The sequence below is a fragment of the Palaemon carinicauda genome, chromosome 2 (assembly GCF_036898095.1).
Source record: "Palaemon carinicauda isolate YSFRI2023 chromosome 2, ASM3689809v2, whole genome shotgun sequence".
NCBI classification, from domain to species: domain Eukaryota; kingdom Metazoa; phylum Arthropoda; class Malacostraca; order Decapoda; family Palaemonidae; genus Palaemon; species Palaemon carinicauda.
In genome coordinates this window covers 58,297,856-58,322,240 of record NC_090726.1, presented here as the reverse complement: position 1 = coordinate 58,322,240, position 24,385 = coordinate 58,297,856, and the positions used below count along the sequence as shown (strand labels likewise).

Sequence of the window (24,385 nt, the reverse complement as noted above, 5' to 3'; positions counted from 1 at the left end):
AGTATAAAGAATATCTTATGTTTACAATGTGTACCATGCAATGAGCTGTTTTGGGAAACAAATACAGTATACAGTATTTTCTGAAGGAAAAAGAATCTATAGACCACAGAGTACATATTATAAAATCAAAGAAAAATTGGTAATGTCTATATTGTGCAGCACAAGTTGTATGGTAAGCATTATCACTTGTGAGTAGAAAGTCTTCACTTTATAGCGAAATGTAAAGGCAGCTTATGAACAATTTTACTTGCAGTACATAATGGCAACTTGGACAAGGGTAAAAACAAAAAGGTCAATATTCATAATTTATTTATAAAGTAATATTATAATAATAGATATATTCTTCCCCCATTTAAGCTGACCTTATATCAATAAACAATATATATCTTGAATTTTCAATTTACAGGCATATAAACAAGTGATTTCTTTGGTTTTCTAAAGCAGCTGACATTTATAATTTCCAATTTCAAAATTACAGAGAAATTAAATTCTTATTTACAAGACATTTACATTAGTAAACTACTGAAAAAAGTTTTGGGGCCTGAGGATTGTAAAACTAGCTTTACCATTATCCAAAATAATCATCACTAATTCTTGAGTTGTAAACCACACAAGCAGACTTACACATCACACCCAAGACGGTTTAAGGCAGTTCGCTGACATTTGAGAAGAACTAAAACTTATCTAAAAGAACAAAGAAAACTGGTCTTTAATTCCTAAAATTTAACAACATTATTCCTTAAAGGAATTCAAGTCCCCATACATACTACATAAAAACAAAATACCTGTACTTCTTGTGGAAAAGAAATCAGAAAAGGAAAACAGGATCAAGACAAATGACTTACTGCAGGTGGAAAACAGATAGATGAGAAATAGAACATATTTGAGCTTCTTTACCTACTTTAGCCTGTAAATCTCCTTTCCTATGATTAAATAAAAAAACTATTTCTGATACTTTTCATGGTGCATCCAATGGTAATGAAATCAATCTAGGATATGCGAGCTACGTTGTCACACGTCACACTTGGTCCAATGGGTTAACCGACAACTACGTACAGTACAAATGTTGGAATGAACAATCATTTTCTTCAACAGCCAAGCCTAGTGAAGCTAAGTACAGTATGTTGTCTAGCACCTTATAAAGCAATGCAAAAATTTATGACAAAAATTAGAAAAGAATCTTAATTCATAGCTATATACTCTGTACTGTAATAAACTCAATGTACAAATTACAGCATATAAGAAACTGTTACGGCACTTGCGTGATTATTAATAGCATACCCATGGGCTATATTTAGTAGGATGCACCGAAGTACCAGTTATTGCAAAATCCCCAAAAAATCAATAACCATTACCCACCAAAGAATGAAAAAAAAAATCTTGTCTTGCAATGCTAACTACAAAAAAAGAATGGAGCAAAAACTGATACTTCAATGCAACCCTTTCGTGCAAAAGTTTATTGATATACATTATCAAGTTTGAAGATCCTTATCAATGAAGTAATAAATTTTTCCATAAATACTTGATAGATCTCCAATTTAAGACTACCGGTATATACTATAACACAAAACAAAGGAATTACTTGACATCAATAAAAAAAAGAAAGGAAATAAATCTGAAATCAGCAAAAGATTTCCATCTAGAACATTAACAGAAATCATGAAAGGCAATCTTCAAGAGACTATGAAGTGCAACACTGAGATAGCAAAACAGCCCGATTGTTTGAATGATCAAAATCATACATTACTAAATGGAAATTTTGTCTAATCATGGTAGTTATAAGACACATTACCTTTCCAAGTACATACAGTACTGCACAATAATTATCTAATTTCTCTCTATTGCACTCCACTGTAACTCTTGATTCTGGCCTTTATCTCCCATGACACATTCTCCCTCCACATAAAAAACTGCAATACTAGCTATGTCTACCATCACAATTTAGAAAATCAAGGCTGCAAAGCCATCAAGATGGTATAATTTGACAATAGTAATGTACAAAATAGAAGTAACTTTTGAGTCTCCTCTGAAAATTTTCTAGTGATTGAACTGTTCTGATGTTCACTGTTTTCTCATAATAGTTTAGGTGAAGCTTGAGATGTGTTTATATACAGAACATGCTCGGACTGTTAAATGGCTGTCAATAAATAATGCATCAAAACCCCTCCAGAAAAAAAGAAGATGAACCCTTTCCAACCAATGGAGTACTTAGTACATCTACATACTATATACAGTAGTATAGGAAAATGTTTCAGTAGAGACAAAAAGTCTTGTATATACCCAAACACTAAATTTAAAAAACCTATGTTGACTTCTTTTAAAAATATAGATTGAAAATGTTGGTCAAAAAATTCTCAAAAATAAATTATCTTGTTACTTCATTAAATCATGTATCCTCATATCAAAAAAACCTCAAGAGTTACACGACTTGCTCATATATTAAATTACATTACGTGAAACTATGAAGAAACTCCTTTGACCAAACATTACCCATAATGCATTATTTTCTGATGCATTATATTAAGACTGTTCCTCATAACTTAGCAAAATACAAAATAATCAAAGTCTTTATTTCCCATTAATTCTTGAAGACTATACACTTTCACTCAACACACAACTTTCATATTCTAACAATCTATAATACAGTACTATGCTTTGAACCCTTTCTTGCTTGGAGGCAATAGATGATCAGGGAGCTCGTTGGGAAGGTCATTTCCATCTAACTTGATGTTGATAAGATGCATGGCAAGAGCAAACTCATCTGAATCTAACATGCCATCCTTGTCGACGTCGGAGAGCTTCCAAACCTTTCCAAGCACAGAGTTTGGAAGCTTTGACTTGAGCATTTCTTGTTTGGCAGCTGGAAAGAAAAGATGATTATAATTTTACAGATGCAACACTAATGATACTTCAATTTAAATATCTGCAAACAGTTATTGGGAACCAGACTCCTTCATATGAGGCGTTACATGCAATGTGCAGTCGTGACATATTTCTTAGTGTTTTCTATATCTTGTAGCATAACAATTGATTCGTGACAATAGTGACATGTCACTTAGTTTTCATAAAATTTTGTAACATTCCATTTCACTTGTCATGGTAATATTATTAACTAAATGTGGAATCCCTCCAGTCACATGGACTTTGTTATAACATGGTCTTAAATTTAAATTTTTTGTACAAGAAGCAAGTATTGTATATCTTTATCAAGTTCCTCATACTTGGCTGTTTTTTTCAAATAACACAATGACTATGCTATTAAAAACAATTATCTATTTAAAGAGAAAGTGTTAAAAATTAAAATTTATGTTAATCATAACTTAACTAATTTTGTATACCAGTACTTATAGACAAGATCTTTGGTTTCTCCATTATTACATCAATACAGTACCTAACTTCTATTTTGACTTTTGAATTACACAGGACTCATGATTGAAAAATAAATGCAATTCCAACTACTCTACAGGTGACACTAACTACCCTGAATAAAAAAAAAATGTCTTCAACACATGCCAAGAAATATATCTGCTTAACTTCTGTTAAAATGGAATCTGTTCCTATGAGAGTTAGATGTTCTGACTCAGTGGTCTGGTTAAATTACCTGGTAATAATAATGCTGAATCAAATGCATACAATAAAAATGAGTCTCCTATTCATGACCACATTTGACATGCTTAGCATAAGCAGAGGATGCAAATTGTGCACAGGCCTCTAACTACTGTTGGTGCTTCAATAAAATTCACTAAGTTCTTGACAAGATACTCACATAAACAAAGGGGCATTACAACACAATAAAAGTTTTTCTGCTCTACCTTGTAAATAAATACAATATTAATTTGGTTTCACAGTACTAAGAACAAAATTTTACCAAATGAAGAAAATAATCAAAATTGACATTATCCTACACATGACTACTAAATTATTTCATCACAGCCCTATAATTTAGCCTTGAGCAAAAGCTTCAGACACATCAATCTTGGAGGACAACGGCAGAGTGCTCCTTGGTACGTACAGTAATATACAGATAACTCTTAAGGCAAGTGTACGGTATGGTACTTTAGGTCTAAGATCACATTCAGGCTCTTTACTGTGCCCAGCCAAATCGTTCACAGCTTAGAGTGTCTTCACCACTTCTGGCTAATATTATACACTTTGCTTCTTAAATAGTGATATCGCAGCTGTTTAAGACAAGGTGTAGCTTTGTTTTTCACACATGTGTAAAGTGACTGTTTGTGATTGATCAAGTGTGCTGGTCAGGGTCAGCCCTTGGTTGGAAGTGATTCAATTTTTTTTTTAGTTTACAGTTTGGGTGAATAGATTTATAGTACAAGAATTCAAGTCTTGCAGAAAGTTAATTATAAATACTGTAAATAGATGTTCCATATGGTCTTAACTTACACTTTTGCAGTCTAATATATTTGTTTATTAATGAGGAATTAAAGTAGTGCTACCCAAACTACATATACACCTTTTGCATGATTATAGTTTATATAGGACATATCTGTTTTGACGCTGTTACTGTTTTTAGAATGATATATTGTTACTTTAATCTCATCATTTATTTATTTCCTTATTTCCTTTCCTCACTGGGCTATTTTTCCCTGTTGGAGCCCTTGGGCTTATAGCATCTTGCTTTTCCAACTAGGATTGTAGCTTGGCTAGTAATAATAATAATAATAATAATAATCTAATTACAATCCTTCTACTTGCTAATGACACTGCTGCTTCTAAGTCTTCATGCCATCACCAGTCTCCTTTGCCAAATGGCCCTGTACAACTCAATATATGGTGAAACCCACGCTGATATTTACTGCTCCTTTGTTCAGCCCTTTGATTCTCGTCACACTACTCATACTAGTGCTTTATCCACTGATCTTTTACTGTCTTTTACTGAAAGTTTGCCTCTTACTGAAAGGTTTCATCACTCATTTCTGGAGTTACTGGTGTCAAAGCAATTGTTCTTCCTACCACTAGATATTTTATCTGCTTTGACACAAAAGTTTTCTGATATAATCAGTGTCAGATATTTGCCTTCTTCTCTTAAGTCTTTGGATGGTTCATTCTATAACAGTTCTGCCATAGCCACAGCTTTCATCAGCTGCTCCTCTTATTGTTATCCTTTGTCAGGCAATCAACTCCTATAGTAAGGGTTTTTTTTATTCTTGCTCCTGCCAATGCCAGTGCTACTATTTATTACCCCTATATTCATGCCTTTCCTTGTTGGTCTCTTCTTTCTGGCTCAGAGGCCTAACTTAAGGAACCTCAAGGTTCACCTTGGCTCGGCATCTTCATCTACAGGGGAATTTTAGCTATCACAAGGACTTGCCATAAAATGCATACCCAAGAACGGTCTTCTTAAACCACCTGCTCGATGTCATTTCAGTTCTTGCTAGGCTATCATAGGCCGTAGAACTGGTTTACCTATAAAATCCATGACAGATTCCAGGTTAGATGACATTCCTCTAAAGTTTCTTCAAGATGATTTGGACTGTACTGCTGAAATAGGTTCTTCTACAGAATACTACAAACCCATGATCAATATTACATGAGGCTTGCATTGGTTAGGGACTGTGGCAGCAGCAGGTCAGGTGTCGCCTTTCATTTGGGGAACCCGTGGGGAGCCTGTGTACTAGTACCTCATCTTAAAAAGCAATTCTAATGCTTAGCAATCCGTTGCCACAGAGCTCCTCGGTCAAGTGAATTTACGCCTTCAGATGGAAGGGGTTTCTTGGAATCAATACATTTCACTAATCTAAATGAACGCCCTGCTAATTTTGTCTCTCTATGAACATCATCAACACTCCTTACTCTAAAATGGTTGCCGAGGCTAAGTAAAAGAAAATTGAAGTAACGGGCTTGCAGTGGAACATGAATCAGTCGGTCTTCTTCTTTCAAGATTGTGGTACATAAGGATATTGCACAAGAATGAAAAGCTAAGTGAAAGATAAAACTTTCTGTTGAAAAAATGTTTAAATATAAAAGAAATTTTGAACTGTAGCCTTTTCAAACAATGTCTGTTTCACAGATACAATCCATTGCTTTACTATAGCCTTAACTTTCATCAATCTTGAAAGTCAGACTAATTCCAGAGTCAAATTGCCTCATTAACTGCCATAACAAGCAAGTACGGTACCATAATGATATGAATTCCTCCCCCTCACTTGCTAGTGTCATCACTTCCCTATAAGAAAAGTAGTCGATAGGAAAAAATTGATGAAGGGATACTTCTCTGCTTCAAAATGACAATTCAAAAATATATTTGTTTGTACAAATAAAAAAAAAGACTTTTTTAAAACTAATCTATGATTAGGTGGGTGGCTACTGTAATCATGTAGGGTTTAATCAATACTTGAGGATTGACTGAAGTCTTCAGCAGTTGCTTCTTGAAATAAATTTGGTCAGCAGGTTTTAGCCACTTTGAATGTAATATGAGGAAAGCTTACATCTCTTACTGATCTAGAACAACAGCAATTCAGTTACTAGTTTTTATAGTGGCATTGAAACAATGAAGAAAGAGGACAAGATGGAAATCATACCTCAAGAGAAAACTATCTATCAAGCTGTAACAACTGGACCTATACAAGTGATCTTGAAATATCCATTACATATTCTGTACACTGATTTCTATATCCTTCAACTATAATTTTCAAAAATATAAACTTGATTTTCCCAGAATAAACCAAGTCAATATTTATCTATTTTAATGTTACTGTTCTTACAATATTTCATTTTTCCTTGTTTCCTTTCCTCATTGGCCTATTTTCCCTGTTGGAGCCCCCGGGCTTATAGCATTCTGCTTTTCCAAGTAGGGTTGTAGCTTAGCAATTAATAATAACAATAATAGCACCTCTGCTATCCAGTACACTGGCCCAAGGCCCATTGTTTCCTAATGTAGATTAATGCTGTCATATTGTCTGCAAACACTTCCACAGTTTTTCCTACTAATAGTGGTTCCTGATTGTGTAGGGCCTTGAATACCGCAAGAATTTTCAGCCAATTGTTATGAAAAGTAGATTCCTACAATGTCCATTTTCCTAACAGCTGTATAAGATCTAGAGATGCTCTACATGTTTCCTAAAAAGCATCTGGGAACTAAGAGGTCAGTGTTCTTCAATACTGAAATAGATTGTGTAAAAACTGAACATTCTGTTCTAATTTAGATCTAGATGAAATCGGAAAATCCTCAGCCTTGGACATCCCATCAGAACAAATTTCTCTAAAGAGGTCATGGTCCTTAAAAGTTTCATACACATCCTGACATTTTATCCTTTTGAACTTTTTCTCCAACATATGTAAAGACTGAATCCTCTTTTTTGAAGGAAAAACTAGAAAGGAACTGTCACTAATATCACTCCCTGATATAGAATCTTCTGCGTTAGAATCAAAAGATTTTCAAATTGACTAAACGGCTCCAGTAACATGAGCAACCTCACTATTTAAAGACAAGCCCATCCCAACAAATCACTCAAAATTAGCCAGTCATCCAGGTAACAAAAGAACTCTTATCCCAGAATCCTTAGCCATTTTGAAAAGGAAGCCATTACCCTGGGGAAGACTTGAGAGGCTGTCCTGAGATCAAAACACAGGCAGTTAAATTGGTAAATGTGTAAACCATTGACGAAATCAAGGTACTTCCTCAAATTCAGATTAATGGTTATGTGAGGTCTACTGAAAACATCCATCTATCTATATCGCCACCAGAACTGTAGTGGGCGTTTCCTACAAAAACTCTGAAAACTGTACAGTAAACTTAATGAGGTTTGAGACTGGAATGGCATTATTGACATCATCCCTGCTATAATCAACTCTCCTAGTTTTACATATTTTCTCCTTGGCAACACTGTCATCATCCATGTTATGATCAACTAGCTTAGTCTTCTATATATTTTCTTTTTAAAACTTCGAACTTTAATTTGGTCAGCAACCACAGAAACACTTTTCCATAAAGGGAAAAGTGATGCCTCAAGCACTCCTCAGAGAGAGAGAATACAGATTCCAATTGCACAGAAACAATTACCTTGAGCAATCTACACAGTAACTGCTAACAAATACAGCGGAATACATCTCGAAAAACACTATCAATCTGAGTAACTGAACAATCTAGAGAGAGGGGTCACCTGGTCAATCGGTAAATGAAGGAAAGACTTAAAGACAAAGGTATTACAGCATGCTAAAGCCATGACTATTGCCATTATGGTCCTGAGTCTATTGGAAGAAAAGAAAACAGGATTTTGTTTAGTTTTAGAGGTAAATGTTGATATAACGGCTTCATGAAAGAAGAAAAATAACATCATGGCAAGCTAAGATATACCTATTGAGTTCTATCATTACTAAATACAAGGCTATATCATTTTATTTCAATTATAAATACTATAAATTTCTTGATAACACCTAACACCCCACATAAAATAAGCTCCTTTCTCAATAAGAATATTAAGCCACCGATGAAAATAATCTAACCAAAAATTAACGAAGAGAGGAGGATAAAATTTTCACATATAACTCTAAGCCTTTTCCTTGTGTGCAAATTCTATGGTTCAAATATAAATGAACATTAAATAGCTTGTTACATGTGAGTGGTCCATTTAATCTCCAATTTGTAAAGTCTTCATATAAGTAATCTTTTTTTTAATAATTTACATATTTCAGACCACCAAGTGACCATGTTTTTATAGTTATTGACAGGGGGAAAGGTGGAATATTTCTAAAGTGTAAGTGGTGTAATTCTTAAAATACTGCACTATACTACTTAATGTTGGATTGTTTAACAAACATTTCAGATGGGACATTATTGAAACACTTATGTTCATTTCTAAAACATACACGGTCTTTACAGTATTGGCTTTAATAGCACTCAAAAAAGTTTATATGAAAATGCTCTTCTAAATATGCAAAGTGATGATCAACTGAAATAACGGTATTGACAATTGAGTATTCAACCAAATGGTCCAAGTCTCATAAAACTGTAGATGTGTTAACAGGTACTATGAAGGTCTCCCTCTCAAGCCAGACTTACTAGCTTGTTATAATAACTAATGAGGCAATCTAAAAGTCTGGCAAATAAGAATAATAAAAACTATGGGAAGAATAGTCATGGTTTGAGCTTCTTGAGGATAATTATGTTTTCTACCTGCCCCCTCTATCAAGACCCAAGATAATTTGACTAAAAAGACATTCACAGTGCAACAGCATTCTACCATCTTACTACTAGAATAATAAGCGCACCACATTCTGCTCCATATCCAACCACCCCTGATGCAATATTACTCCAACACAGTCTTGCTGGATCCAACATCATCATACAATATCTTTAGCAATTATGATCTGAATAAAAAATAAAAAAATTTACAACCCAACACTAGAATTTTGGTGAGTTTATCTAGAAAACAGAACAGATTTGAGCCACAAGTATAACGCCTATATATACAGTATTACTTAAATATAAACATAAAAGCATCAGTGCCATTGCATATGAGTGGACCTGCTAAAACTGTTCAGCTATTAGTATCATTATGAATTCTGCACAATGAAAGGTGTAAAATACAACTTTACTCTGCAATCAAAGTGGAGGCCAAAAAACTTTTCTATAATTCTTGCCTTTCCTTAAAATTTCCAATTAGGTAGTTTAACACAAGGCCAAGTCAATGCAGGAAGACAAGAGCCATTCTCACTAGATACATAATGTTCTGACGAACTAATATCAAGACTCGGAGCTGAAGTGCTCTGCTTCATGGGTGAGGTACGATCCACAGATTCTGATATGGTCTTTATTGAATCGACTTTCTCCTCACTTGGCCATTTCAGATGACTGCGTTGCAACCGATGTTCAGGTTTCTCATGTTGCTCATCTGCCAATGACCTAACTTCCTCCCCAAGTGAAGGTACTATTCAGTCACACAGCATTATCATAATGAGTTAACATATATGGGGTACAATTCCAATTTTTTTCCCAACGTTGAGTCTACCTCTCTAAATAATAACTACACTAAATGAAACAAAGGTTATCAAATCTTTAAAATCATTCATTATTTACATACGAAGATGCAAGTGTTCATGACAATGCTTATACCTGGAGATATCCTATAACATTGCTTGTACAGCCTCATATGAAAAGACTGGTGATATAATATATATTCTATTAATGGATTTAATCTATTGTAAAACCACTTAAAAATACAACACTATAAAATGAAATGTAATGCCATATAAATTACCTGATCCAGTGACTTTGCCATCAACTGGATTAAGATTGTCAAACAGCTGATCATATTTGTAGCGATCCTTAGCCACAATCCATTCTGGTTCACCAGATCCTGCGTCAACACCTTCCCCTCTACCATAGCCGAAGACTGTACTGTCATTCATCACACCATCAAATGCACCACCTGAATTGAAATTAAAGGAGATTAATATACTTACTTATTGATGCTTTGAGAAGCAGGTTTTCAAGAACAAGCATAAATAGGATACTGTATTGCCTTAGCAAATATAAGAGCAACATCCTTATACAGTATATGAATTTGGCAACCGTGTACTCAATTCCCCGTACACGTTTGACCAATTAAGAAAATTCTACAAAGAAAAAATGGAAAAAAATCTAATTCTAGTAACAAAATTTTATACTTCTAAACTTCCCTGACGTTGATACTGCTCTCTCAAAGTTGAATTATGCTGACATTTACCACAAAATTTTTAATTTTGTTTTTGTTTCTTTCCTTGGTATAAAAAGGAAAAAAAAAACTTCTAGAGACTAGGATTACTACAAATTCTCCTCGAGCCAAGGGAATGTCTTACCACCCCGTGAGACTTCTGGTTATAAAGGCAAGGAAATCATCTTTTTGGTTTCTTACTCAAATGAACCGAAATGATAAAAATAAATAATTTCCTTCTAAAAAAAAAGTACGTAACGTTACCCTAGCGAATAAGTGTTATCAAATAAGATATTGATATATATTCTAACTTTATCATCTTTTTTCTAGAATAACACTTTTTAATAAATTAAACAATTCAAACTTTCAAAAAATTACAAACAATTACTGTACATCATCAATCTCAACTACTGTACCACATGTGGAGATATGTAAAACTTGTGGCCAACAACAATTAACTTTAATTTCAAGTAGATAGACAAAATGACAATTAAAATGGAAAATAACAGTGACTCACTGACAATTTTACTTAAAATCAGTGACAGAAAATCTGAAATACAGTAGAGTATATTTAACCAAAGACAAAATTGTTTAGACCTAGAAAGCTAACAGTGGAAAATTATTACAAAAGAACTGTAAAAGAACTGGAGTAATAAAAATACACTGTTGTTAGATCTGTGATGTTTGGAAAAAGGCAAAAGGGTTTGTAAAATTAAATAGAAATCAAGTTATCTCCAACGATTATTACTGATAGCAAGAAGAATATCTTGATGTGTCTCAACTAATGTAAAAATAAAAAACCAATTTCCAAACTGTTCATGAACAAATGCAACACTTAAGGCAGTATTCAATTTTTAAAAATGCACTGTATTATAGGTTTTAGAAGTGCCTGAACATGGCACTCTTTACCCAGTCATTTAGCCTGATGAATGAATAAAAAACAAGCATTTGCTTAGAGCAAAAGCTTGTAAGTAAAAGAAAAAGCTCAAGTAGGAAAAGGTAGCAAATGCTTAGGCAAAAAGCAATTGCTTTACATGATATAAATAATAGTTATCACCATTTGCTACCTTTTCCTTGATGGAGTTGTAGCTGTTGATTAGGGGCCCAGCCACGTGTGGCCTATGTGCTACAGTAAGAGAATATGCATTTCCAACGGGTCCAGCTTTAATTCTGTTTGCAGTAAAATTCTAGAAGTTTTCTTTTACTTTGCTTTTCTTTTTCTCTGTACATGTGATAGATAGCAAGCATAATTTCCATTTTGTGCTGTAGCTGATATTCATAAAAAAATAAAGTTTGGAGTCGGAGAGTTTAAGCAGAATAGAAACGTTCATCAAGCCAAGAATTAAAGAATAACGCCTGTAATGCAAATTTAAGAAACACATTCGGACTGTTTTTTCCTTTAATTGCAAAATAAAATGGTCTTACTGAGAAAGTCAAGATTTTTGGTGATTAATCTATTATGAAGAAATATTTTAATTCCTTCATTCTACCTTCTTTCGAGTATTGTTCTCCTCTCTGTGGTCTTCAGCTGCTGATTCTCATCTTGATTTGTTGAACAAAAATTTACCGTCTATTGAATTTATTTTTCTTGTTTTGGATATTGATCTCTTGCACTGTCGTTCAGTTAATTCTTAGTGCAAGTTACATAAGATTTTCCATTGAGTCTGACCATCCTGTCACATCCTGCACGTAGTACTAAGTGTGGTTATTTCTAACAGGTGTGCCTTCTTCATCACAGGGCTCAATACTGCACTGCATTCTAGAAGTTATATTACAGCTATGACCAGATTGTAGAAAGATTTTCCTAATCAGGCAGTTGAGGCAGTGGAACTTCAGAGGTTCAAACTTGCAACAAATGTTTTTATGTTGAACAAGCTGACATGACTCACTCTTCATAGGTTTTACATGACAAATCTATTGTAGGATATTTCATTTTCTTTATTCATCACTTGTCACATGGTTGATTCCACATTTCCTTTCTTCACTGGGGTACAGTATTTGTCCCTGTCGGAGCCCTAGTGGGGCTTATGACATCTTGATTTCCCAACTAGGATAGCAGATTAGATAATAATAATAATAACAATAATGATAATAATAATCTATGAAAAAGAAAACTCCTCCAAATTTACCAGAAACAGAGAAAACCTATTTTATTTGACCACTGCTGAATTGAAGTGGATGGTGCTTCTACAACAACTGAAATTCATACGATTACACTAACTAGAAATTCTTGACTGCTAGTAAATAACTGATATTATTAATGATATGGAAACAAATAAAACATAGTTCAGCCAGTGAATTAATATTCAGCGTGCGCATGTACTAATTATTTTTTTCATTATTACTTCTTGGATATTAGATACAATTTACGTCAAAGAAAATGTACCAAAACCTATTAATTAAAGTTCAACTAAACACCCATTTTCTTTAAACTTTTGTGATTTCTTTCCTTTTAATCTCTCCTAAGCGTACCTGCTGCATATGCAAAACAGTCTTGCTCAGCATTATTATTTATTTCCTCTTCATACGTTAACTCTTCATTCCCCATAACTTAGCTATGTTGGGTAAAGTTACATATGCAATTACTGTATTATCCTTGGAATTTTTGCAAAATTTATCTTTACTTCATATAGCAAAATTAAAAAAATAGCTGCCCAGAATAATTTTCAATAATCACACTTTCTCTGCAAAATATTTTATTGTTGTGACTTTTCTTGAATATCTTCACTTCTCATTGGAGTCATTAACCAAATTCGTAAATAATACCAATTGCCCACACGCAAAAGAAAGTTATTAGAATTATCATTGAGATTGATATTATGTTATGGATGCTGGAGTTCTTCAAAATCCTACTCATAAACAGTACACTCCCTGGTCACTGAACATCGATACTAGTGAACACTTCAGAATTGAAAGTGGATTGGACATTACTGCTTGCAAATAGTTTCCTACAGGTATCAATATATTTATCACCATGATTTTGAAATTTTTGAATCTCTATACATGGTCAATCAATTAATACAATTGCATATGGTAACTGATATTTTTCAGACCATTTCTCTTGCCCCTATTTTCTTATTTCTTTCTCAGATTTGGGTAATTTCATCCAAATATGGGCCTTTCCAGCGATTTTCTTCAGAAACGCTGCCATCAAGTCCAGTTCAAAAGAATTTCAAGCACATACTGAGCTGCCTTAAACTTTTCCTAGCAATTGCTATGAAGCGAAAGCAATTGCTACATTTTATTCATAGGAAATGAAGCAATTGCTGATAACGTTTAAGCATTTGCTTGTGCTTAAGTAACTGCTCTAAGCATTTGCTACTAGCAAAAGTATTTACTTATATTCATTTATTGGAACCAAAGCAATTACATAAAAATCCAAGCAAAAGCATTTGGTGGAAGTTTTATTCATCAGGCTAATTGACTTAAATACCTTGTACATAATCTGCATGAAAGTTCATATAAATCAACTTCAAAACATCATCATCAGGAAGGAAAAGATGTCAAAACTGTCCAATGGATGCAGAGGAGAGTACTGTAAGCAATTATTATTAGATGAATGTTAAGCATAGCAGCAGCTATACTGTAATCTTATGAATGAAAAAATTATCTTCAATCTATACTAGAAAAAAAAATGGCATGATTAACTAGTTGAAATAAACAGATGTTCTGTAAAGTTTTCAAGTGAAGACTACCTATGTAGAAAAGAATCTATAGTTTAATTCATCATGAATTTTTTTAAATTACTGTATATATACTTGAGCACCTTGTTACTTGTTTTTAATGAGCATAATATATCTCATTTTTGAAGTTGATACAGTAAGGTTATTATGGGTAGTTAATGCATTATGTGTGTGTGGTATAGTCAGGCCTTCCTTTCTGCACTCTCTCTTTTCAATTTTCAGATAACTTACAATACTGACACTAGGACTTTGTAGTACAGTAGTAGCATGCACTACTTCGATTTTTAGACCTCAGATTTTTCGTAGAGATGCAGTCTTCAATTTATGGACACCACTAGATATCTATTCATATATATAAATATACAGTATGTATACCGTGCATATATAAAGGATGCTAGCTACTCAATATGTAAATCTTAAACAAACCTTCAAAATAATAAATTATGAATCCTAATGCTCTTCTTCCAACTTTGTAAGCTTTACACTCAACCATAAAACCCATTCCACAGCTAACGATAACCACATTTCATTTCTAACCTAAATAAAATTTTACTACAGTATACTCTTATCCTTCTATATAATAAGATTCATCTATAAATTACATATTGTCTACAAAAGTTGTGGAACAAAAAAGCCATCATAAAATTCTACCCAATGAGGAGAACAGTACAACAGTTTGAGGGGTTACATACCTCTAATGGTACTGGCTTCTTTACTAGTCGTTGCCTCTTCTACTGGAATCATGGCCATCAAACGGGCAATGTCTTCGGCTAACATTCTGTCAACTGCTTCCAAAAGTCGTGGTTTGAGAATGTTGAACTTTGTGAAGTCATGATGCTGCAATTGTTCCTGAAAAGTCAACCTATGAGTCAGTGGTGATATGCAGTAAAAATTTTATTATAGTTATGTAATTGAATAAAAATGTATAACGATTGAGGAAAACCTTAGTTTTGATTCTAATTTCTATCTTGCAGAGGTATCCCTAGAGCTTGAGGCCTCGTAGCTGATACAGTAATATACTTACAAAAGGGTAGGCCAAATAGGGCTTGTCTTGAACAATGAAATTGATATTTTACATAAAAATATGTTTGGATGAACTGTAATTTAAAAAATTAATATCCTAACAAAAGTTCCTTCAAAACTAGAAATTTGATAAATTTTTTATTTTCTAAATTTTCTTCCTAAACGAGTATAAACAGTTTAAGCTAAAGGGAAATCATTTCAACATGGCAGTCTTTTCTAAACAATGTCATAAGTCAATGTGAGGTTTGCAAGATCTGGATTTATGAATTTGGGCTATATAACTCAGCGCTGGGGCCTGTGAGCCCATTTAACAGTTAAGTGCAACTAGGGAACCCTACAATTACATTGGAGTAAAAGTTGATAAGTTGGACAGTAAAACGCAAGTCAGTATACAGGAACGAATGTAAGGTAGGATATACAGCCAGTGCATTTTGGGCCCAAGGGAAAGCTGAAAAGACTGCCTGATGGCACTACCCCCTTATGTGGCAATGATAGGTTTCATCTGCATTGTTATTATCAGATTCATAATATAGGAAAATCTGCATTAATAAAAGTGTTAGGTTTTATAGATGTCAAATAAGATAAAATATGCTTCTAGATCACCCATTCCTTTGAAAGATAAATGATGGCCCCTTTCACTCACATTACAAGCATCCATCTTTTATTTTTATTTTCTGCAAGGGTTACAGAACCACTCAGTTTTATACAGATGAAGGATGAGGGAATAAAATAACAATTAACATGGATTGATTGATTGATTTGGAGTTTTCTGGCATCCTGACATCTAAGGTCATTAACGCCAACATCATTTGTTATAAATAAAGAATAAAAGGTAGTTAAATTTAAAACAATAAAAGCAAAGATGAACTTTTGAGAGTTAAATAGCTTTCTGAAGACCTGCTTCTAAAATAAATAAAAAAAAATACTGCTAGCATAGTACAATGCAACACATCATGTCCAAGAATCTTGGCAAGGATAAATCTGCCATCCTCACCAAGCATCAAAGAGATATCTGTTTCTTAATGTGCTAAAAATGGAGCCAGACAAATGAGATGTTAGTACTGCTTAAAAACAAATGCAAGAAAATGATCAATTAGTTTTTCTATCACTTATTCCCATCAAGTTACTTTGAATCTCTACTAACTTAGTTTGATACCGATGATCCTACTCCGTAAATCTTTAACGTCATATTCTTATTAATTAAATTATAACAATTTATCCTAATTTTGTAAATCTTCACTACTTCTTTATTCGATAAAATTTATAATTTCCTTATTCCTAAATATTTAACAATTAATCATTATTCCATGAATCTTAATAATCATATCCTTATAAGAATTTTTTTAACAACATATTCCCTAAATCTTTAAAAACATATCCTTATTAAAAAATTTGTAATATATCGTTATTCCCAAAATCTTTAACTAATAACTACCAATCTTTCATTTCATTTATATTTATTTAAAAAGCCATCTTTTTTTCATAAATCACATATCATAAATGAAGATGAGACCAGGATTTAAGTACAGTAATATTAAGAGGCTGAAAAGACAAACAATCTAAACAACCAGGTACAGTGGGGTACATAAGGTACACTTTAAGGGAATGCTAGTTACCCTATTAGATGCTTCAGCTGCATTCAAATTTTTGCTTTTCTTTTAGATTTCTGTGTAATTTTCTTTTTTTCATTACAAGTTGCTTATCACTATTCCAAAATTAACAGAGTTAAAGTATGCCAACGTATTTAAGTAATGTATTATTTTATTTGTACCTTTTTGGGTACAAGTACTTAATGTACCATATTCAACAAAATAATGACCTAGGCACAGAATAAATAAATAAACCAAGCATGCAACTCAAGCAACCATTACTGTACCTTTAATTACCCACCAATAAAAAATGTATCCTACTGAAATAGCAATATCCAAAATAACAAATAGAAAAATCAAAATAAATCACCCTAACAGTAAAAAGTTCTTTCTGACTACTGTACATGGCTCATGATACCTGTTCTTATAGTATTTCATTTTGATCTTAATATATACAATGGTTGACTTTGAAGTAGTTGTACTTTTCAATTTTCATAAAATTATTTACAGCAGTTAATATGAAAAAAAAAAAAAAAAAAATCATATGCACAATACTGTTAAACAACAAACACTGTACAGTACTCTATTACCAAACTCGCTCATACCATGAGAAATACAAATTTATAAAAATACCACAGTAAAACCAATATAAAGACAAAAAATTAACAGTAATGAAGATACAGAAAGATGAACATCATTCCATTTAAAGAACAATGAACACCATTCCACTTACAGAACAATGTTAAATTACAAAAGCGTGCAGAAAAAGGGAGTTTCTGTAGTGTACAGTACCTTGTTATGATCATCTTTACGGAGAAAAATTTACATCCCAAGTATGAATGAACCTTTTAGTATCCCAGAATAAACTATTTTGGGATGCTAAACTTTCTTCTTATCATTTACCCAAACCCCAGACTTGCAACTACCAGTTATAAAAAATTAAGAATTAGAAATACAGAACCCAGAATGTGGAATTTTAGTTTCATAGATTGTTCTATGGATTTTTTTAAATATTCTAAACTGATACTGGTCTTTTATAAAATGAAAATAAAATTTCTCACATCAAGATACATGCACAGCCATGGAATTTAAAAGAACAAATAAACATATTGTGACCATGTATGATTAACAAGATGAAAAATTACAAATAAAAAATCCTTTCAAGTGCAATAGTATTATGTGAGCATCTTTACATACCTGCATACGCTTTATCTCAGGGAAGTCTCCCGGAGATATTTGGTGTTCTCTCTGGATTTTCTCATATATTTGACCAAGGTTCTTGATCAATTCCTTCTTTTTGCCTTCTTTTCCAAATACCGAGGGCATTTCCTTCTTCAATTCAGATATAATATAAGCATGAACCTGTGAAAAAAATGCAACTTTTTAGTATCTTACATAACCACTGATCATTTCCAAATAATATTACACTATGAAAAACTATTACATCAATATAAAAAAGGCATTATTTATAGTCAATAAATCTGGAAAAATGGATTCCCCCTTTAAACACTAAAGCACGACTGAGCACCAAGTTTAAGCATAAACTTATATCTAGACTGCAACCAGTAATGAAATTTTGGTCCTTTAATCCATTACGAAACATAAAAAAAATCATCCTTATGAAAATAAAACTCCGAATATGTGTCAGCACATGGATGAAACGTACAAAATTAACTATGTTAAGCCATGTTCCCCTTTCACTACTAAGAAAAGATCACGTACATTATCACACAAACTAGATTTTAAACACTAAACAAGGGAAAACGAGAACAGAGTTTACCTATTGACATACAGAATAAAGTGCATTTGTATTGATTCTAGTACACATTTAATAGTCAATCTTTATTGCTTTCAAACAGCCGGTAGGTACTTCATCCACATACTAATATTCAATATTCAAGTTTTTCTTATATTCAAAGGCCACTTAAGACTAAACGACTGTTTCACACAATTATGATCAAATGAGCTACAAAGAAAGAACTGTCTGAGAGATGATAGAAAATAACTTCCAGCATTGTCCTTTTCAAAACTTTTTTAATTTCACCTGTAATGAGGTAATGGATAGAATCAAGGAATGTAAATAAATAAAACTAAAATCAGTACTAAATTAAGATTTTTAAATTATATACTGTACTGTAAGCCGTAACCATCAAAAGGTTGCTATAAAATGTACTTTATATAAATAGACAAAAATGCTTTAAAATCTCTGAAAACATCAAATTTAAATAGCGGCAGTGCAGAAATGCAATGAGATCCTTGAGTACTTGCTACACAAGATGACTAGAAGCTAACCACATATCACATATTGAAACAATTCACTACGTTTATAAGATGAAAAGGGAAAGTTTTCAAGGAACTGAGAATTATCCTCTTGTATAATTTCTATAAAATTCTCTAAAGAATAATTTCAATAGATGCAAAAGGAAATTATTGATACCAAAAATAAATTAATTAAAATAAAACTAACAACCAAACTGTCAGTAAATTATTTACCAGCTTTTTAAAAATAAACAATCATCAAAGAAAAGTAGTGAGAACTTTAAAAGACACATATGACTGTAAGATGACCAAAATCAAATATCAATCACAAGAATCCACAGAATTATTTAACTAATTCATCATTGAAGACTATGGTAGCATAAAATGTAAACAAACCAAATCATGGTGAATAACAAAAAAGGCTGCTATAATAAAAATTATGGTCGTTCTTCAATGGTCTACATATTTCACTGAACCTGATACTGCCATAATAAAAAAGATACAAGATATATTAGTAACAACTCTAATACATCAGATCCAAAAAAAAAATTCCTCGCACATGTACTGTACATGACTATCCATACTTAACGGTGACATAAATTTATAATAAACGTGTGGGAGCTCCAAATAATGAGTACCATTGCTTGATAATTTAACACCTTTTACTGCCTTTCACTACATCATATTAGATACACTAGACTGCACTTGCTTTCGTAAAATAAAAGGTAAGGGAAGGCATAACTTAACTGATCTGGATGAGGATACAGTCAAGAATGGTGCCATTTTGCAATGTAGTTCAGAAGTGAAGAAAGCGAGGAAATAATATTACTAAAATTTGAGAAAAAGGTAAATGGTTTGCTTATACTATATTTCTTTCATAGGTTTTTTTCGGTTAGGTTATGTGTCGTATACACCCTCTGTAATTTATTGATTTATAATAAGTTCCTGGAGTCACAATTCCCATGGTCATTGATGTTAGCAACCTATGTAATTGCTACCAGTCTTGAACATATATCAAGTTTATACTGCAATGGCATTTGTACAGTACACGAGCTTTCTTGGTGAACACTTTGGACATCATTTTGTTACTCCATCACTAAATGTTTTTTTTCTTTTATATAAGCATGTCGTAATTACATAATGTAAAATGTTTTCAAATATACTGCAAAATATCTTCTTTCTGCAGATAAGCTTACTTGTGGATTTTTGGGCAATCAAAAGCCTACACAAGTTGGGGCTAAAAATTACTGTTTATAAAAAGAAATTTTCTAATAAGTGATAACCCAACCTTAAACTTAATCATAATAAAAGAATCGTCAATCACTAGTTAAAACTAATTTCAACAGTCAAATCCAAATAGAGAGAATTAAGTAAAATACAAATTCTTGATTAAGGGCATATAGAAAGGCAGATAAAAAAATCTATTACTGAATCCACCACCTACTCATGTCATTCACACTGAAGTGACTACACATTTTGAAGGTGACTGAAATCCAAATCTCTCTCCTACAATATTAAAACTGCTTCTAAAATAACCTTGCTCTGTACTTTCAAGGATAAAGCCATTGGATTCTAAAAATCAAGCCTTGATTATAATAGCAGTCTTATCAAAACGTTTTCTAACAAAAATATTTGAACTAAGCTTCAGAGGATTCTGGAAAATTTATGAGCAGGAAAAAAAAAAAAAAAAAAAAAAGTATTACATATATGAAATGTTTAAATTGGGATACAAGTAATTAATACGAGTCAAACATTCAAATATAGGACATTCATTGCCCTAATTCATGACTTACAAACCATCCACCTCATACTAATGATGCCATAATTAGACCGGTTACCAAGAAATTTTATGAAGCCAATTTATATAATTTCCAATATTCAAAATTCTATCATTATATGACAGAGATAAGTATCAGTTTCTGTATACTGTATGTCAAATGTATATGAGAGAGAGAGAGAGAGAGAGAGAGAGAGAGAGAGAGAGAGAGAGAGAGAGAGAGAGAGAGAGAGAGAGAGAGAGAGAGAGAGAGAGAGAGAGAGAGAGAGAGAGAATTTCATTCAATCAACCTCACTCTTTATGCTATATATAAACAGATACTTAAAGAGAGAAAACTCAAAATCTCTCTCCTATATAGAAACAGATACTTGAGAGAGAGAGAGAGAGAGAGAGAGAGAGAGAGAGAGAGAGAGAGAGAGAGAGAGAGAGAGAGAGAGAGAGAGAGTTTCCAAGCAACGTTAACTAAGCCATCATTCCTTTCTGATAAGGTTAAACACAACACAGCCATCATGGACAACTTGCATTTGATGCTTTGCAAACATGCAGTATAACGGCACACTAAAAGGTATTGAAAGGAAACAAACAATGCCCAGCCTATTCTCGACATTCAATTGTTCTCTGAACACTTATGAAACAATTCTCTGATTACATGAAAACATTGTTTTACTGAAATCTCCAATACATTTTGAAATTTTGTTCAAAAGAGCATTAAAATGATCAAGGAAAGCATATATATTCCCTCACTTAGATAACCTAGGTTTCCTTATAATCCTATTTAAATAAATCTTTGCTCATCATTTTAAAAGATATTATAATTTCATCTATTCCATTATAAACTATATATACTGACATATTCCTTTGAACTCGGATCTCTTTCGTTAAACTAAATCATAAATAAATAAAATTTCTGAACCAATAAAATCCCCTAAAATATAAATATGACCATCCAAATAAACGTTTAATCTAATGACCTTAATCATCCCAGTGATCAAATACAAGTAGCAATCGATTCGTAAAGGTGTGTTGAATGACACCTGTTCTTAGGTGTAATGGGCAGAACGATTTATGGCAGATGTTTCAGTGATTCTAAAAATTGAGCTGAAAATAATTAAATTACATTGCACTTGTATATATCAAAAATTAATAGTATAGTATCAGACTGAAGTTATCAGACCTGGAACATGCATCAAATTAATTGAAGGACAGACAACCATCCAACCAAATGATGTTTGACTTCACTTAGTGTCAAATCAGCCACACTTCCATCTACTGAGTAGATCTGTTCTCGGTAGGCTCCTCTCCTTGTCAGGAATGTTAGATTTATTAAAATGAATAATGATGTACAAGCAACTAAACTTTCGGTACAAGAGTCTCACCATTTGCGTGTACATTTGATGGCGTTTAAAGCAGATGTATAAACGCGCTCAAACTTCTACAAATGCGTTACACAAACTTATTAGCTCAAGAATAAGATAAACCATAAATAAAAGCGAATAATAAAAAGAACTACCAGGACTAATTACAAAGAATACTGATATAAGAGGGACATTAATTTGAGTTATATAGTCCAGCGCTGGGGATACTAAGGCCATTCAGGTCTAATTGCAACTACCGTGAATAAATCTATTGTATGCTAACAATATTAACCAGAACAGCGATTTAAATAATTCCAAAATTTAACTGTCTCTCCCGAAGCATATACCTATCTGCTGTTAGAATTAGGTGAACGTCAGGGAAGACGCTTTAACGTAATCATGCCAAAAGACCAATAGATAAATAACCAAATAAACGCAGGATATTTTAAAACCTCCTTGACGGAGGTAACAAAGCCAATGCATCTAGGGGTCGAAGGAACTCTGTAAAGACCTTCAAGTAATGACTGCAGTACACCACATAAGGCGCACTCATGCTACTCCTACGGGGTATTCATACAATGAGTAAATGAAGCAAGAGAAACCTCTTAAAAAACCTTCACCACAAATAAAACTAATTAGAGAAAATTGGACAAAACGAGCAACTTAACCTACCTTGGCCAGTCGAGCTCTCTTGATAAGGTCATTGAGCTTTCTTAGGGCAGCGTTGCGAGGTAGAGACTGGAGGTCTGCAAACAGATCCTGTTCTTCGGCTTCGAACAATCTGTTGAAAATAAAAATAGTCAGTTGTCTGAACATGAAAAATTATAAAGTTATAATTTTAAATCAATAACCAAAATATTTACTCAAAACCTGAAATATAAAAATCACACGATGAGAACAAATTGCTTTAACATGTCGCTTGAGGTATTTGAACTTTTTATTGACCAAACTAATCGATGAATTCATATGGAAGTTCACCAAGATTGTTAAAACAAAAACAATCACTTTAACAATTACATGAATATTCCTTAGTAAGAAATATGAAATAAAAGTCTAACCATTATGATATAAAGTAGAACTTGAACACTAAATATACAAAACATATATATCTCTCTCTCTCTCTCTCTCTCTCTCTCTCTCTCTCTCTCTCTATATATATATATATATATATATATATATATATATATATATATATATATATATATAAAATGATAATTAACAAATATTAGTCTATTTACTTCCATGGTTTCAGTGTAAATAAGCGACATTAAGATTTTCATAATATCTGTTTATTATCTCTATACTAACCTTCGTCTGCGTTTCACGAGCTCATGTCACTAAAATATGCACCTTCTTTTCAAAATATGATAGTACAAATACATATATATATATATATATATATATAAATTTATATATAATATATATATATATATATATATAATTTATATATATACACATACATACATATATTATTTATGTATGTATAATACGTATCCAGCGAAAGAGACAAACTATACTGATACTGGAATTTTGAGCATTAGAAATTTTCAATAAAGCATCAGAGAGAGAATGTATATAAAATTGTGAATAGAATAAAGGAAGAAAAGAAGGCAGCCATAGTGAAGAGAAGCAATGCATCTTGCTAAGAATGGCGAGAACCGTACAACTGCAACAACCATTGAATAAGTTTAAGTATGTGATCCAATTCTATTACAAACTAATTTTTTGTAAGGAATAAAGTTGTGAATGTTTCATTCAATAGGGCATAATAAATGAATAAATTATTTATACATGAAAAGGAAGATGAAGGTAGTTCCAATAACACCGTTTCATGTCATCATCATCCTCATCATGCATTATCATCATGAATCACATTGTAAATAACAATAATACTACTATTATCCTCACTATTACTTAGTCACTTCACTGAACACCGTTAAATTGCGTTACTTCGTTTATGTGCCATCACTATAATGGTATAATAACGTACTGGCGTGAGTATGGGGGCCTTTCTATCAAATAACAGTTGTATGGGAGGAGTTTAGTTGAT

General features: G+C 32.6%; 1 protein-coding gene across 2 annotated transcripts in view; it reads right to left on the bottom strand.

Annotated features, from left to right (window-relative positions):
• Nucleotides 1-292: 292 nt before the first annotated feature.
• Nucleotides 293-24,385, bottom strand: part of Past1 (putative achaete scute target 1) — a 149,851-nt gene continuing 125,758 nt past the window's right edge. For both annotated transcript variants that reach the window (XM_068356103.1, XM_068356094.1), the window contains exons 2-6: nt 23,008-23,116; nt 18,142-18,306; nt 15,025-15,181; nt 10,215-10,385; nt 293-2,860 (exon numbers count right to left, since the gene is read on the bottom strand). In XM_068356103.1, coding sequence (XP_068212204.1) covers nt 2,649-2,860; nt 10,215-10,385; nt 15,025-15,181; nt 18,142-18,306; nt 23,008-23,116 — 814 coding nt within the window. In that variant the 3' untranslated portion in view covers nt 293-2,648. The remainder of the gene's footprint in view (nt 2,861-10,214; nt 10,386-15,024; nt 15,182-18,141; nt 18,307-23,007; nt 23,117-24,385) is intronic.